The 16336-nt window shown below is 53.8% G+C and overlaps 1 protein-coding gene across 1 annotated transcript; it reads right to left on the bottom strand.

The window, feature by feature from the left end:
• Nucleotides 1-138: 138 nt before the first annotated feature.
• ST6GALNAC2 (ST6 N-acetylgalactosaminide alpha-2,6-sialyltransferase 2) lies at nt 139-12986 on the bottom strand. The gene is made up of 9 exons (XM_038741919.1): nt 12862-12986; nt 6653-6794; nt 6176-6350; nt 5365-5533; nt 4503-4641; nt 4191-4294; nt 3108-3191; nt 1900-1999; nt 139-1196 (listed from the first exon to the last, which is right to left on the bottom strand). Exons 1-9 carry the CDS (start codon nt 12984-12986, stop codon nt 1029-1031), a joined length of 1206 nt encoding a protein of 401 aa, XP_038597847.1. The 3' UTR covers nt 139-1028.
• Nucleotides 12987-16336: the final 3350 nt, after the last annotated feature.

Raw genomic sequence — 16336 nt, forward strand, 5'->3', positions numbered from 1 at the left:
ACATGAACAAATGAATAAGCCCTGCAGTAGATACAAGATCAGCGGGTCCCACATGGGGCAGTCTAGGAGGGGGAACAAGGACTGAATCCTCATTTTGCTGATTAACAGGAACAGTTAAATGACTTGGCCAAGGTCACAAAGCAGAGTGGGGATTAGAACCTAGGCCACGCTCCATCCCCAATTCAGGCCAATGGAAAAGGTGGCGAGGGGAGTTGGGTGGTCTTGGTTTTTTAGGTTCCCCACAGCCACCCAAGTCCAAAGGCAGAGAGTGAGTGTTTGGGCCTGTCAGCTTCCAGATACATGTGACTTGCTCACTCCCTCCGTGTCACAAATGGCCCTTTGCCAGGCAATTAGTCCCATCTGCAATCGACCCCCTTTGAAGAAATTGCATCTGAGCTTGGACAGGGCCCACGTTCACACTCCACCCACCTTAGCCTTCCTTCCTCCACTTTCTACCCTGCCGTCTTCCCCCCACTGCAAGAAAAGACAAAGAAAAGGATCATTTAACATTTATGCAATTATCCAGAGTGGGAAAAAGTCTCGGGTTGCAACATACCGCCCTTTGTGTGCCCCGCGCCTGGGCTAGGCCATGGCTGCTTATGCCCTCCCGGAGGGGCAAGTGACCTGCAGTTGGCTTCTCTCCATCCGTGTTGTCTCCCGGCCCTGCTATTGCTTTACTGGATGGAGCCTCCTTCAGTTGGCCAAGGTCTGTGGACTGTGGGGTCCCCTTTAGCCCTGTAGTGGTGCCATAGCTGGGATGCCCACTGGCCACCCTCTTCAAGGTAGTCTGGTGCCAGTCCCGGCTCCCACCTCGACGGGAGACTTGTCCTATCCACCCCTCCTTCGCGGCAGGCAGGATGCTCCGCTGCCCGCTGGAAGAAGGTCCCTTGATCACCCCTCAGACGGCCGGGATCCTGGCCCCCGTCCAGGGTGCCAGGAGTGTCGGGACTGGCCTGGGCTCTGGTTTGGACTTCTCATCTTTGTCTCGTTCCTCGGTGGGGAGGTTGGGGTCGGGGGGGCGGTGAGGGTCAGCGCTGATACAGCCGCATGATCCCGGCCTGGTGCAGCCCCTTCCACAGTTTGGCTTCCAGGGGCAGGTCGTGGTTGGCATAGAACACGAGGGGCTTCTTCACACGCTCATAGTAATGGTCAGAGAACTGGCGGTAGTTGGCAGTGATGAACCCATAGGCACTGACCTGCAGTTGGGCCAGGTGGTGAAAACAATTAGTTCCATCACTCGACAGGGCAGAGAGGCCCCCTGAGTGGCAGGAAACCTGCCCCCCTGCCCCTGCCCCCGGCAGAGACCACCGCTGTCCTCATTGTCAAAGCCCTCCCAAAATCCCATCCCAGGAAGCTTTCCCTGCTTAATAATAATAATGATGACTGTGGTATTTGTTAAGCGCTTACTACGCACTGGGATAGACTCAAGATAATCGGGTTAGACACAGTCCCACATTGGGCTCACAGTCTTAATGCCAATTTTACAGATGAGGTAACAGACCCAGAAGAGTGATGTGATTTGCCCAGGGTCACCCAGCAGACAAATGGTGATGCTGGGATTAGGTCCTCTGAGTCCCAGGTCCATGCGCTATCTACTAGGCTCTGCTGCTTCTCCTCGCCCCACTCCTCTGGGTCACAAAGACTAGGGACCTGGCTATTAAAATTCCCTTTACCTGTAGTTTATCAACTTCCTCCCCTTCTTGATTGTAAACTCGAGGGTAGGGATCAAGTCTACTAACGCTACTGTACTCTCCCATGTTCCTAGTACAGTGTTCTGCACCGAGTAAGCGCTCAAATACCGCTGACTGACTGACCTACCAGGAAGCGCTCGTATTGGCCTGGGTTGCTAAGGTGGGAGGCAGGGAGGCCAGAAGACACCCTCCCCCACCGGCCCCTTACCTGGTCACAGGTGTGCAGGGCAGTCAGGAGCATGAGGGCTCCAGTGCTGGGCATGTAGAGCTGTCCAAACTGGCTGTGGAGGATTTCCGATTTCAAGAACCTAGGTGTTGAGGGGACGGAGAATCCAAGTCAGGATCCTGGGGTGAGGGATGGAAAAGTGGTCTTCCACGCTTGCGCCCTCCGCCACCTGGCTGGTTGGTATCTGCTCTGCTCATAGTAAGCGTTCAATAAATACAGCTGGGTTTATAGATTGCTCTGGGCTGGGCTCTGATATCTCACCACTAAAGAATCAACGATCAGTCGTATTTATTCAGCGCTTACTCTAAGCATCCAAAACAAAGCTGGGGCCTACAGGCTGGCTGACCCTACATCCTTGAGGGCAGGGATCCTGTCTACCAACCCTCTATCTCTGTATCGCATTGTGTTCTCCTAAGAGTATTTTGCTCTCCAAAGAGTATTTTGCGCACATAGTAAGTGGTCAATAAATCCACTGATTGATGAATCCCCAACGTCTGGAGGGGGGTCCCTCTCAATTGTATTCATTGAGTGTTGTGTGCAGAACTGTTACTAAGCGCTTGGGAGAGTGCAATATAGCAGAGTTGGTAGCCCGGTTCGGAGCTTCCAGTCTAGAGGCCCTTAACCCCTTCCTGTCTTAACCATGGTGTTATCCTCTTGCCCAAGGCAGAGTTAACCTTGCCTCACCCTGACCTCCTGTAAGTGCCTTTCCGACGTTTAGCCTGGCTTCCTGTCTAGGGGTTCCTTCTGGAAGTCACGCCTGACCCTGCTGGCTGTGAAATGGTTTCAGCCCTCCCCCCATCCCCTGCTGACTGACAATCGTGAAAGCCTCGGGTAGGGAGACGCTGTCGCTCCGGAGTTCAGGGGGCATCAGTCGGCAGCCCCCGGGCACAGGCCAGGACTGAGCTGTGGTTTCTCTGGGGGTGGGTCTCTCCAGCTGCCCCTCAGACTGAGCCCCAGCTGGGGGCAGGGGCACAACCCTGGTAGGGTGTGATCACCCTACCCCATCTTCGAGGCTCCTCTCCCACCCACTTCCCCCAATTCCCCAGGTCCTGGCGTGGAACTGGGAAAAGCCAGGTGGTACAGGGGGCAATGGGACCAGGGAGAGAGGTGGCAAATGGAATTTTTACAAGGACCTGGAGAGCAGAATCGTGGCTGTGGGGAAGAGGAGGTGTCGGGGCCCCTCTATATACCTCTCGGTTAGGTAGTAGATGAACTCAGGGTGCAGCAGCCTGAATTTCCGGGCAGAGGCTTCTGGGCCGAAGTAGGTACGCGGTCTAGATTCCCGAAGAGGAGAAGCGGTAGAGGGAGCAAGTGGGGAGGGCGAGGAAGGGAGGGCGGTGGAAAGTGGATAAGAGGGTAGGGGCATGACAGGGTGGTTTGAAGAGATAGCACTGGAAGGAAGGGCAGAAGGACAGAGAGGTAGGGGGGAGGGAGAGGGCCAGAGGGAGCGGGTAGGTGGGGGAGAAGGGAGGGGACCTGGGAGGGGCGGGGAAGAGGGGAAAGCAGCGGGGAGGAGGGAGCCGGGAGGGAAAGTTAGGGAGGCGATAGATGCAGGGAGGGGAGGAGCAATTAGAGCGGGAAGGGGAGGAGGTGGGGAGATGGGGTGCAAAGGGAAACATGGAGGAGAGATGGGGAGGGGTGGGGAGGGGAGGGGCGGGGATGGGTGGAGGGGACGAGCGTTCGTGTTGGGGTTGAGCCAATCTCTGCCCCACCCTCCCGCTGAGCTGCGGCTCACCGGCTCCGGGGCCCGCGTCACAAAGGGTCTCCGTTGGCATCACCGGCTGGTGGTGAGCAGAAAGGGGCGTCTGAGGAAGGCAGGCACCCGCCCAGCAGTGGGGGAGTTGGAAGGGGTCAGAGAGGGGCCTTCTGGGCTGGAGCCAAAGGGGTAGGAGGGTGTGGGAGAAAGCCAAGAGGAGGTAGCAGCCAGGTGGGAGAAGTGGAAGCCAAGAAGGGGTGCTCTTTGATCTGTCTCTGAGCCCCACCCCCCAGCCTTGGGAGAGACCCCGGACACCCCTGTCCTGCCCCCGTTGTTGGGTAGGGACCGTCTCTATATGTTGCCAACTTGTACTTCCTAAGCGCTTAGTACAGTGCTCTGCACACAGCAAGCACTCAATAACTACGATTGAATGAATGAATGAATGCCCACCCACCCACTTCCATTGTAGGGGGTTGGAATCACCTCCCCATCCAAGTGCCAGCTTAGGGCAGGAAGCCTTGGGAAAGGGTCTGGGGGAGGTGAAGGCGGCCCCCCGCTGCCATGGATGGGCACTCACTCATCGCCCTTGTCGACGCCCTCGGGCACCGGCACGCCAAGGATGGCCGAGCGCAGCATCACGTAGTCCCGGGGGTCCGAAGGGATGAAGATGTAGCGCAGGTCCTGCCGTAGACACGGGGGCGTTTTGGACCACAAACGAGCACCGGGGGCACAGTCAGGGGGTGTCTGGACCTCACACAGGGGGCGTTTGGGCCACAGACAGGGATATCTCTGCCCCAAGTTTCTGGGGACAGGGCTTGGCACTGTCTAGAGTTCGGAGTGAAGAGTCCCCAGCCCAGCCTCAAGCAAACTCTAATTTGTCAAACCTCACCTTGCCCTGGGGCACGGCTGTGAAGCCCAGATCTGCGTAGGCGATCAGCGAGTTCTTCATGGTGTTCACGGTGAAGCCGTAGAATGAGGTCTTGGTGCCCACATCCTCCTCGAAGCCTTTGGTCACAGCCCCGTTGAGCCTACGGGGGGTGGGAGTGAGAGACCATGAGACCCTCCTCTGCTTCCCGCCACCCCAACTCTCCATACCCCTCCCCTTAGCCCCCGGTTCTACTTTTATTTATTTATCTTCCCCCGAAATGATATTTGTTAAGTGCTCACTATGTACCACGCACTGTTCTGAGTGCTGGGGTCCATACCAGTTAATCCGGTTGAACATAGTCTATGTTCCACATGGGGCCCACAGCCTTCACCCCCATTTTACAGATGATGGAACTGAGGCATAGAGAAGTGAAGCGACTTGCCCAAGGTCACCCAGTGGACAAGTGGTGGAGCCAGGATTAGAACCCGGGTCCTTCTGGACACCCAGGCCCAGGCTCTAACCACTAGGCTGGAAGCAGTGTGGCTCAGTGGAAAGAGCATGGGCTTTGGAGTCAGAGGTCATGGGTTCAAATCCTGACTCCGCCAACTGTCAGCTGTGTGACTTTGGGCAAGTCACTTCACTTCTCTATGCCTCAGTTCCCTCATCTGTAAAATGGGGATTAAAAACTGTGAGCCCCCCCGTGGGACAATCTGATCACCTTGTAACCTCCCCAGCACTTAGGACAGTGCTTTGCACATAGTAAGCGCTTAATAAATGCCATCATTAATTAATTAATTAGGCCACACTGCTTTTCCTGCCCCCCTTCACTCCCAGGCCTGGGCTCCGGCTCCGTCCCCCGCCGCCATCCCCCGGGTGCGCGTGCCTGAAGACGAAGTGGTGGGTGTCGATGTGGCGGCCCTGCCGGGAGCCGTTGAGGATGCCTCCGTTCCCCACGACGGCGCAGCGAATGCAGCCGCTTCCCGGGCCCTCGCTGGGGCCCCACAGCCGCCCGCTCGCCGACTCGTTCAGGAGGTGCAGGGTGGAGGCCACAGCTGCGGGGTGGATGGCAGAGGGTGGGCCCGGCCTCACCGGGTACAGAGGGTGATGGGGGGCCCTGACAGTTTCTCCCAGAGGGGCTAGGGATCCAAATGGCAGATTCCAGTCCTCCCTCACCGCCTCGGGCTGTTGCAGAATTGACCGTTTCCCAGTAGTGGGGAAACTTCCCGGGTAGGACCCGGTGTCCGTAAAGGGAGTCAGCCGGGCAGGACCAGGATCAGCCCCCTCTATTCCCCCCTCCTTCAGCCCCGGGCCCTGCATCCTTGCCCACCCCCGCCCCTCTGGGCACAATGGGCAGCCTCAGGAGGGGGCGGCCTGGGCAGAGAACGGTCCGGAGGCAACAATGACCAAGGCGTGGGCGGCCCCTCCGTGCCAGCCGGCCCAGACACTGTGGCCTTTCAAGGCAGGAAGGGTCACAAGATGGTGAGGGCGGCTCCAGTCCCTTCCCTGGCACAGCAACAGGCTGCAGAACCCCAGGAGAGAACGGACATCCGGGGTGGGGAGGGGCAGGGGACTGTTGCCAATTACCTTCAAGGGACAGGCCCTACCTGTTGCACAGAAGAGAGGCGCAGGGGCTGGTTACCTCAGGGGGGCAGGCCCTGCTCATTGCAGGGGGGAGAGAGGAGGGGGCAGGTTACCTTGTCGGGTCAAGCCCTGCCAGCCGTAGGGGCCGCTCCGCTGGCTCAGGTGGTCCCAGAGCTCAGGTGAGGAGAGCCCACCCCACAGAAACACCGGGATGCTGAAGTTGAAGAGCTTCCCAAAGTGTCTGTGTCGCCGGGCAGCAGTGGACAGGGGGTGAGCACAGGATTGGAGCTGGGTGGAGGCAAGAAGGGCACGTCAGGGCCATCACAGCCCCCCAGGGAACCCCCAGGGCAGGGGCCCCCTCAGGGCAAGCACCTTTTTTCCCAGCCTCAGACCAAGGAGTCACCATCTTGCCACTGTACAAACAATGCCCTTGAAGCGCCCCACCCATCTTGTCCCTGAGATTGACCCCCAGCCGGTAGATGCAGCCTTAGCACTGACCCCCTCTGCTCTCTCCCTCCCCCCTTTCCTCACCCTGAACCCCACGACCACAGGCCAGAATTGAGATCCCCAGATCGAGAGGCCCCCGATACCTTTTCCGTCCGAGGCTCAGGCTCCCTGGATTCAGAAAAAGTTTCGTCCGCTTCGGGCCCCACGGGGGAGAAGGCTGGGCCCTGGTCAGTGGGTTGTGATGCCACAACCCGGGCTCTGCCCAGGAGGAGAGGGCCAGGGGCGCTGGGAAGAGGCATGGAGATAGCGGGCAGCTCAGCATCTCACAACTCCCCTTCTTTCCTTCCCTGGTAAGCACGAGCTACACCATGTGGCCTCTACCAGTTAGAGGCTCCTGCCCTTCGCACACCCAATCCCCTCACTCTCTTTGGAGCCGGTGGTACTCAGTCCCCAGGCCGGTACCAAAGGGTAGCCTCACACCCCCTCCTCTCCCCATGGTCCAGTCTCTGGTTTTCTAGTCAGGAGAAAGGGGTGAACGCCAGGTTACTCTGCCCTGCAGCCCGAGCTTCCAGCCCCAGAGACTCTGGTGGGGGTTCCATTCTGCATCAGCCAATTTAATCAGTCCATCAATCTCGACTGTCTTGCCGTGGATCCCTTGCCCATGTCTTCCCTCAGGCCTGGGACTCCCTCTCTCTTCATATTTGATAAACCACCTCTCTCCCCACCTTCAAAGCCCTCCTAAAATTCCATCTCCTCTAAGAGACCTTCTCTGAGTAAGCTCTCATTTTCCCTATTCTCTCTTCCTTTTGCATCGCCTATATATATATATATATACATATATATATATATCAATCAATCAATCAATCATTTATTGAGCGCTTACTGTGTGCAGAGCACTGTACTAAGCGCTTGGGAAGTACAAGTTGGCAACATATAGAGACAGTCCCTCCCCAACAGTGGGCTCACAGTCTAGAAGGGGGAGACAGAGAACAAAACCAAACATATTAACAAAATAAAATAGAATAGATATGTACAAGTAAAATAAATAAATAGAGTAATAAATATGTACAAACATATATACATATATACAGGTGTTGTGGGGAAGGGAAGGAGGTAAGACGGGGGGATGGAGCGGGGGACGAGGGGGAGAGGAAGGAGGGGACGTATATATATATATATATATATATATATATATATATATATATATATATATATCGTCTGTAATTTAACTTCTCTTTCCCTCTCTAAACTGAAAGCTCTTTGTGGGAAGGGACTGTGCCTACTAACTCTATTGTAGTATACTGTTCCAAGTGCTCAGTCCAGTGCTCTGCATACAGTAAGCGCTCAATAAATACTAATCGAATCAATGGTTTCAACTGAGTACTACCGTGTACAGAATACTGTCCTGAGCACTTGGAAGTGTACAAGTGAGGGACCGCTACCTTCAAGGAGTTTACTCTCTAACAAGTTTTGGGTCTGGATCAAGGTTAATGGACTCCTTCTATGCTGGGGGTGATGGGTATTCCCAATCAATCTGGTATTTACTGAGTGTTTCCTGTATGCAGAACATTACACCCCCGCCCCCCAAGTGCAATGGGGAAGAATAGAGATAAGGGGGGATGGAAGCTTGAGGAAGTTACTTATGCACTACCCCCCCACAAGCGCACACATACACGCCCCCCCAAAAGTACTTTAACTTCGAGTTTGCTGGAGTGCTGAAGCTGCAATAGAGAAAAAAGCAATTTGAGGAATAGATTTCAATTGCCTAGGATGCAGCCCCGGGGAGAGTCCTCTTCTCCAAAGGACCCCTAGCCTTTTGGGAGATGAAGCAGGTGGGGTGGGGGAGAGAAAGAGTAGTAGTAATAGTATTTATTAATTGCTTACTATGTGCAGACTAGTGTACTAAGCACTGGGAAGGAGTAACTTCCACAGAACTTGAGGGGCTCACAATTTATGACAAAGGGAGAAAGACACTGGCTCCTGCCTGGGGGGTAGGGGGTCAGCTGAGGTGGAAGGGAGAAGGGGTGGGGTAGAAGCCCTCCCCCAGCTAGGTGGTCCCCGACCCACAGCAAGTCCAGTAGTGTTTAGGGAGAGTGCGGAATCTTAAAACTTAAAGGGAACAGAAGGACAGAAAGTTCTTTTCTATCCACCTTACCTCCTCCTCCTCCTCCTCCCCTCCCGACTGCCCACAGGGAGGTTGGGGTAGGGCAGGGGAAGGTATGGAGGGGCGGGCAGATCAAACAGTGCATTGTTATGCGAACAAGGAGTGTATTGTTGGAGGGCCCTTCTCCCACAGTCCTGACAGGTTGGGGCAAGCCTAGGGAGTGGCAGCCTTCTGGGGTTTCCCAGTGTCAGGGTGCAGGTGTCTGCTGGTTAGACCAAAGTCCTGTGCCCAACCCCCGGCCCCATCTCTGTTGGGGGATGGTGCGGAGCCCAGGGGAACACCCCCCCAACACACACCCCTCTAGCTCTAAAGGAAAATAGGCTCCCTTGTGGGGCAACAACTTTCAGAACTGCCTTGGGGTGGTAGTTCCTGCTTCTGGGGAAAAAGCTAAAGGGTCTTTAGCAGCAGCCTGAGTCCTCTCCCAGATAAACAGGGGTGAAGAATGTGCCGATTCCAGGAAATCTGGGGGGGACCAGGGGCATGAGAAGCAGCGTGGCTCAGTGGAAAGAGCCCGGGCTTTGGAGTCAAAGGTCATGGGTTCAAATACCAGCTTCGCCAATTGTCAGCTGTGTGACCTTGGACAAGTCGCTTAACTTCTCTGTGCCCTCAAGGAGCTCACAGCATGGCTCAGTGGAAAGAGCACAGGCTTGGGAGTCAGAGGTCATGGGTTCAAATCCCGGTTCTGCCAACTGTCAGCTGTGCGACTTCGAGCAAGTCACTTAACTTCTCTGTGCCTCAGTTCCCTCATCTGTAAAATGGGGATTAAGACTGTGAGCCCCCCGTGGGACAACCTGATCACCTTGTAACCTCCCCAGCGCTTAGAACAGTGCTTTGCACATAGTAAGCACTTAATAAATGCCATTAAAAAAAAAGGGCCTGGGAGTAGGAGGAACTGGGTTTTAATCCCGGCTTTTCCAATTGCTTGCTGTGTGACCTTGGGCAAGTCACTTAACTTCTTTGTGCCTCACTTTTCTCAACTGTGAAATGGAGTCTAATGGAGTCCTACTTAGACTGTGAGCCCCACATGGGACAGGGACTGTGTCCAACCTGATAAACTTGTATCTACCCCAGTGCTTAGAACATTGCTTGACACTTTTGGCTTCAAGGCTGCTGAGTTTAGCCTTGAGATGTAGGATTGGGTCTATACCAAGTCAATTACTTTTGAGTTCCTTAAGTCACTTTATTGACAATCAGCAAGGCCTAGTGAGAGAGTGCAGATGTGGGAGTCAGGAGACCTGGGTTCTAATCCCTGCTTTGTGGCTGGTCTGATGTGGCTTGGGCAATTCACTTAACTTCTCTGGGCCTCAGTTTCCTCATCTGTAAAATGGGGATTAAGACTCTGGGCCCTCTTGGAACATTATCGTGCATCTACCTGTTCTCCCTCAAGACTGTGAGCGCTCATATGGGGACAGAGGCTATTTGATCTATTTTCCATTTATCCCAGTGCTTAGCACAGTGCGTTATGCAATATGGTATTTGTTAAGGGCTCACAATTATTATTACTTGATTGTATGAGTTTTTCTGGTCCTCAAAAAAAAAAATGGTATTTATGGAGTGCTTACTGAGTGCAGAGCCCTGTACTTGGGAGAGTACAACAGAGTTGGCGGACATGTTCCCTGTCTACAATTATAATAATAATGATGGTATTTGTTAAGCACTTACTATGTGCACAGCACTGTTCTAAGCACTGAGGTAGATACAAGGTAATCAGGTTGTCCCTCGGGGGCTCACATTCTTAACCCTCATTTTACAGATGAGGTAACTGAGGCACAGAGAAGGTAAGTGACTTGCCCAAAGTCACACAGCTGACAAATGAAGGAGCCGGGATTAGAACCCACGACCTCTGACTCCCAAGCCCGGGCTCTTTCCACTAAGCCACGCTGTTTCTCTACAAAGAGCTTACAGTCTGGAGTGGGAGACAGGCATTAAAATGCATTATGGATATGTACATAAATGCTGTGGGGCTGAGGGTAAAAGGTGAATATCAAGGGCCTAAAAGGTACAAATCCAAGTGCGCAGGTGATGCAGAAGGGAGAGGGAATAGGGGCAAAGGGGGCTGAGCCGAGAGGCCTGTTGGTGGCCCAGTTCTCTCTGCATCGAACAGAAACTGGATGGTCAGCTTTCAGGCTTTCTCCCTTCTATTTATCCACTCTTCTCTCACCCCACCTCGGCTCACACTCTTGGTTTCTCCCAAAATAACCCAGTCTCCCCGCCTAGTTTTGGTCCCACCTACCCCATCTGCTCTTCCCCAAGGCCACTGCCGTCCCTTTCTTCAAATCTCTCCTGAAAACCCGCCCCCTCCAGGAGGTTTCCCTGATATCTTCTCTTCTCCCCGGGTCATATCTTCTTACTACCAGCTCAGCACATTTGCACTAATTATGTACTTTCATACTCACACCTATCGGCAGCATTTCTCAACATATACAGACTCACACACCCTCCCATTTAAGTATTTACTCATCTACTTATCCATTTTTCCTTTCTCTTCCCTCCAAATTACGTTGTATCTGTCTTTCCCGGCTAGATTCGAGGGCAGGGATCTTGTCTTCTAGCTCAACTGTCCTTTCCAAGTATTTGGTACAGGGCTCTGCACCCCAGCAAGTGGTCAATAACAACTGAATTCATCATCATCATTGGTACTTTTTGAGCACCTGTTGGGTTCAGGGCATGGTGGTTGGCATTTCAGGGCATGCAATAAAGGGCCGATTTCAAAGGCTTTACAATACGATGTTATCTACAAGCAAATCACAAGAACCGAATAGCACTGCCCTGTGCTTTCCCCAGTCTGGATTAAACCGGGAGTTTTAACTCCCGCCCTCCACCTCCTGTTTGGTTTACAGGGGACGTTTTAACTCTCCCCCCACCAGTCTGGATTAAAGGGGGAGTTTTAATTCCTCCTACCACCAGTCTGGATTAAGAAGTAAATGCGGGGCGGGGGGCTTAACTCTCCTCCAGGAACTGGTTTCCCACCCATTTACAATTAACTGCAAGGGTTTAGACCTGACGGTTCTGGGTTTAGGGGTCAAAACCGAGTTCGGGTGTTAGAGTGCCGGAGAGGGGAAGCACACTGCGGTGCCGCCGCGGTCCAAGTAAAAGTGGATTAAAATCTGGCTGGGGAGGGAGGAGGAGGGAGAGGGGGCAGGGGAGAAGGAAGAGTTGAAAAGAAGGAGGGAAGGAAGGGGAAGAGGGGAAAAAGAAGAGGAAAGAGGGGAAAGGGGAGGAATGGGGAGGGGGGCGCTAAAAGGGAGGGGGCAGAGGAGGGGGGTAGGGGAGAGGAGAAAGGAAGAGGATGGGGAAGGGTAGAGGGGAAGGAAAAAAGAAGGGGGAAAGGGGAGAGGGAAAGGAAGAGGAGGGGGAGAAAGGAGAGAAGGAAAGGAAGAAAGGGGAGAAGGAATGGAAGGGGAGAGGGGACGGGGAGAAGGAAAGGAAGGGGAAAGAGGGGAGAAGGAAAAGAAGGCGACAGGGGAGAAAGGGGAGAAGGAAAGGAAGGGGAGAGGGAAAGGGGGGAGAAAGGGGAGAAGGAAAGAAAGGGGAGAAGGAAAGGAAAGGGAGAAAGGGGAGAAGGAAAGGAAGGGGACAAAGGGGAGAAGGAAAGGAAGGGGAGAAAGGGAAGAAGGAAAGGAAGGGGAGAAGGAAAGGAAGGGGAGAAAGGGAAGAAGGAAAGGAAGGGGAGAAAGGGAAGAAGGAAAGGAAGGGGAGAAAGGGGAGAAGGAAAGGAAGGGGAGAAAGGGGGGAAGGAAAGGAAGGGGAGAAAGGGGAGAAGAAAGGAAGGGGAGAAAGGGGAGAAGGAAAGGAAGGGGAGAAAGTTGAGAAGAAAGAAAGGGGAGAAGGAAAGGAAGGGGAGAAAGGGGAGAAGGGGAAGGCAGCACCAGGTGTCCAGGGTGTGAGGGGGGCGTCCGGAGCTGAAAACAGGTAGAGAGAGCCCCAAAGTTCCTGGCGGAGCCGTGTCGGAGGGGTGGGGGCGGGCAGAGGCTCTCCTTCTCCACCTCCTCCTCCTGGCCCGGCGCCCCCCGCCCGCTCCGTTGGGCCGTGGCGGAGGGCGGGCGGCCTCATGTTTTGGGGAGCCAGATTAAAGCGTCCGAGAGGTCGGGCTCCGCAGACCCCAGCCGGGGCATCCCTGGGACCCCCCCCCAAACCTCGGGGTGTTGGTGTCGGCCCCTGCCCGGGGGGTCCCGCGGAGCCCCTTACCTGTGCGGGCGCGGCCGGCCGGGGGGCGGCTCGGTGGCGGTGTAGAAGAAGGCTAACAGGAGCCCCGAGGAGGCCAGCAAGCCCAGGACCAGCAGGAGCACGCCAGGCGCCCGGAGGGGCCCCATCCGGACCCGGGGGACACCTCTGACCCCTGACCCCTGACCTCCGACCCCTCCCGGGGGGAGCCTCGGCCGAGGCTCCGGGTCACCGCCTCGCCCCTCTCTCTCTTTCCCTCGGACCACCCCTGGGGAGGGCGCCTGGGTCCCCAGGGGGCTGGAACTGGAGAGCCTCAATTGCCCTTCCCCTTCCTCCTCCTCCTCCTCGCCTCCCCGCTCCGGGGTGTGGGGGAGGAAACACGTGTGTGTCTACATGTCTGTCTGTGTGGTGTTGGTGGGGAGTGCGATAACAACGACGGCGTTTGTTACTAATGAAAATAATCATGGTATTTGTTAAGCGCTTACTATGTGCAAAGCACTGTTCTAAGCGCTGGAGGGATACAAGGCGATCAGGTTGCCCCACGTGGGACTCACAGTCTTCATCCTCATTGAGGTAGCTGAGGCCTGGAGAAGTCAAGTGACTTGCCCGCAGTCACACAGCTGACAAGTGGTGGAGCAGGGATTAGAACCCATGACCTCTGACTCCCAAGCCCGGGGTTTTTCCACTAAGCCACGCTGCTTCTCTTGTTAGGCGTTTATGTGCTGAGCACTGTTCTAAGCACTGGTGTACATATTTACTATTCTATTTATTTTAATATGCTTTGTTTCGTTGTCTGTCTCCCCCTTCTAGACTGTGAGCCCGTTGTCGGGTAGGGACCGTCTCTATATGTTGCCAACTTGGACTTCCCAAGCGCTTAGTTCAGTGCTCTGCACACAGTAAGCGCTCAATAAATACAATTGAATGAATGAATGAATGCAAGGTGATCAGGTTGTCCCACGTGGGGCTCACGGTCTTAATTTTATAGATAAGGTGACTGAGGCACAGAGAAGTCAAGTGACTTGCCCAAAGTCACACAGCTGGTCAGTGGCAGAGTGGGGATTAGAACCCATGACCACTGACTCCCAAGCCCGGGCTCTTTTCCACTGCGCCACACTGCTTCTCTGGGATGTGGCATTTAGATGAAAGTGGGGGTCTCGGGGGATCTAGGTATCTATAATTCTACTTAGAGAAGCAGCAAGGCTCAGTGGCAAGAGACCGGACTTGGGAGTCAGAGGTTGTGGGTTCTAATCCTGGCCCCTCCACTTATCAGTTATGTAACTTTGGGCCTCACTTCTCTGGGCCCCGGTGACCTCATCTGCAAAATGAGGATTAAGACTATGAGCCCCACGTGGGACAACTTAATTACCTTGTATCTACCCCAGCGCTTGGCACATAGTAAGTGCTTAACAAATTCCACCACTATTATTACTTCCCCCTTGTATATATAATCATCCCCCCAAAGCCCTACTGAAGGCTCACCTCCTCCAAGAGGCCTTCCCAGACTAAGCCCCCCTTTTCCTCAGCTCCCCCTCCCCTCCCCGTCGCCCCAACTCACTCCCTACAGCTTGGCTCAGTGGAAAGAGCCCGGGCTTTGGAGTCAGAGGTCATGGGTTCGAAATCCGTCTCCACCAATTGTCAGCTGTGTGACTTTGGGTGAGTCACTTCACTTCTCTGAGCCTCAGTTCCCTCATCTGTAAAATGGGGATGAAGACCGTGAGTCCCACGTGGTACAACCTGATCACCTTGTAACCTCCCCAGCGCTTAGAACGGTGCTTTGCATATAGTAAGCGCTTAATAAATGCCATCATTATTATTATTACCCCCTCCCCACCCCACAGCACGTATATATATGAACATATCTATAATTCTATCTATATTAATGCCTGTTTACTTGTTTTGATGTGTATATCTATAATTCTATTTATATTGATGCTATTGATGCCTATTACTTATTTTGATGTGTCTCCCCGCTTCCAGACTGTAAGCCCGTTGTGGGCAGGGATTGTCTCTATTGCTGAATTGTACTTTCCAATCGCTGTGTGCACTACACACAGTAAGCTTTCAACAAATACGATTGAATGAATGACGTTGGGGATTGGGGCGGGATGTCGTCTTGGGAGCCTGGGCCTTGACTGTCCCTCGCTTGTCCCTCCGGGAGTCTCTGTTATTCTCCTTCCCTCTCCTCCTCGCCCCGTCCCTGGGTGCCGGAGTTGGAGCAGATGCAGCGGCGGGTTCAGACTTGCAACCGTAAAACGCAGCTTGCCGTTGCAAGTTTGCGGCGGCCTCCCCACTCACTCAATCAACCAATCAATCATACTTATTGAGCGCTCACGGTGCTGAGCGGGCACTTTGCACCACTTTCAGAAAGGAGACTCCTGGAGGTGACAGTTAGCATTCTCTCCCTATCAGTCAGTCATATTTATAATAATAATAATGGTATTTGTTAAGCACTTACTACGTGCCAAATACTGTTCTAAACGCTGGGATAGATACAAGGTATTCAGGTTGTCCCACCGGGGGCTCACAGTTTTAATCCCCATTTTACAGATGAGGTCACTGAGGCACAGACAAGTTAAGCATTTTGCCCAAGGTCACACAGCAGACAAGTGGCCATGCTGCTTCCCATTTACTGAGCACTTACTGTGTGCTGAGCACTGTACTAAGTGCTTGGGAGAGCTCAGTGGCAAGAGCACGGGCTTTGGAGTCAGAGGTCATGGGTTCATTCATTCATTCATTCAATCGCATTTATTGAGCGCTTACTGTGTGCAGAGCACTGTACTAAGTGCTTGGGAAGTACAAGTCAAATCCTGACTCCACCACTTGTCAGCTGTGTGACCTTGGGCAAGTCACTTAACTTCTCTGGGCCTCAGTTACCTCATCTGGAAAATGGGGATGAAGACTGTGAGCCCCCCCATGGGACAACCTGATCACCTTGTAACCTCCCCAGTGCTTAGAACAGTGCTTTGCACATAGTAAGTGCTTAATAAATGCCATTATTATTATTATTACAATAAACAGAAACAACGTGTTTTCAGCATGGTGTAGCGAATAGAACACAGGCCTGGGAGTCAGAAGATCTTGAGTTCTAACTCCGCTCTGCCGCTTGTCTGCTGTCTGACCTTGGGCAAATCGCTTCACTAGGCCTCAGTTCCCTTATAATAATAATGATGGTATTTATTAAGCACTTACTATGTGCAAAGCACTGTTCTAAGCACTGGAGAGGTTACAAGGTAATCAGGTTGTCCCACGGGGGTGGAGGGGTGGCTCACAGTCTTCATCCCCATTTTACAGATGAGGTAACTGAGGCCCAGAGAAGTGAAGTGACTTGCCCAAAGTCACACAGCTGACAGTTGGTGGAGCCAGGATTTGAACCCATGACCTCTGACTCCATAGCCCAGGCTCCTTCCATTGAGCCACACTGCTTCTCATATCTGTAAAATGGGGATTGAGACTGTGAACCCCACATGGGACAGTGATTGTGTCCAACCCGATTGGCTTG

This window comes from Tachyglossus aculeatus, unplaced genomic scaffold (genome assembly GCF_015852505.1).
Source record: "Tachyglossus aculeatus isolate mTacAcu1 unplaced genomic scaffold, mTacAcu1.pri SUPER_34, whole genome shotgun sequence".
In the NCBI taxonomy this organism is placed as follows: domain Eukaryota; kingdom Metazoa; phylum Chordata; class Mammalia; order Monotremata; family Tachyglossidae; genus Tachyglossus; species Tachyglossus aculeatus.

Coding starts and splice junctions, on each gene's coding strand:
- ST6GALNAC2 (XM_038741919.1), bottom strand. CDS start 12,986: ATGGGGCCCCTCCGGGCGCCTGGCGTGCTCCTGCTGGTCCTGGGCTTG. Junction 5,534..6,175: donor GCAGGGCTTGACCCGACAAG/GTAACCTGCCCC, acceptor TCCACCCCGCAG/CTGTGGCCTCCACCCTGCAC. Junction 2,000..3,107: donor ATCTACTACCTAACCGAGAG/GTATATAGAGGG, acceptor CTCAACACCTAG/GTTCTTGAAATCGGAAATCC.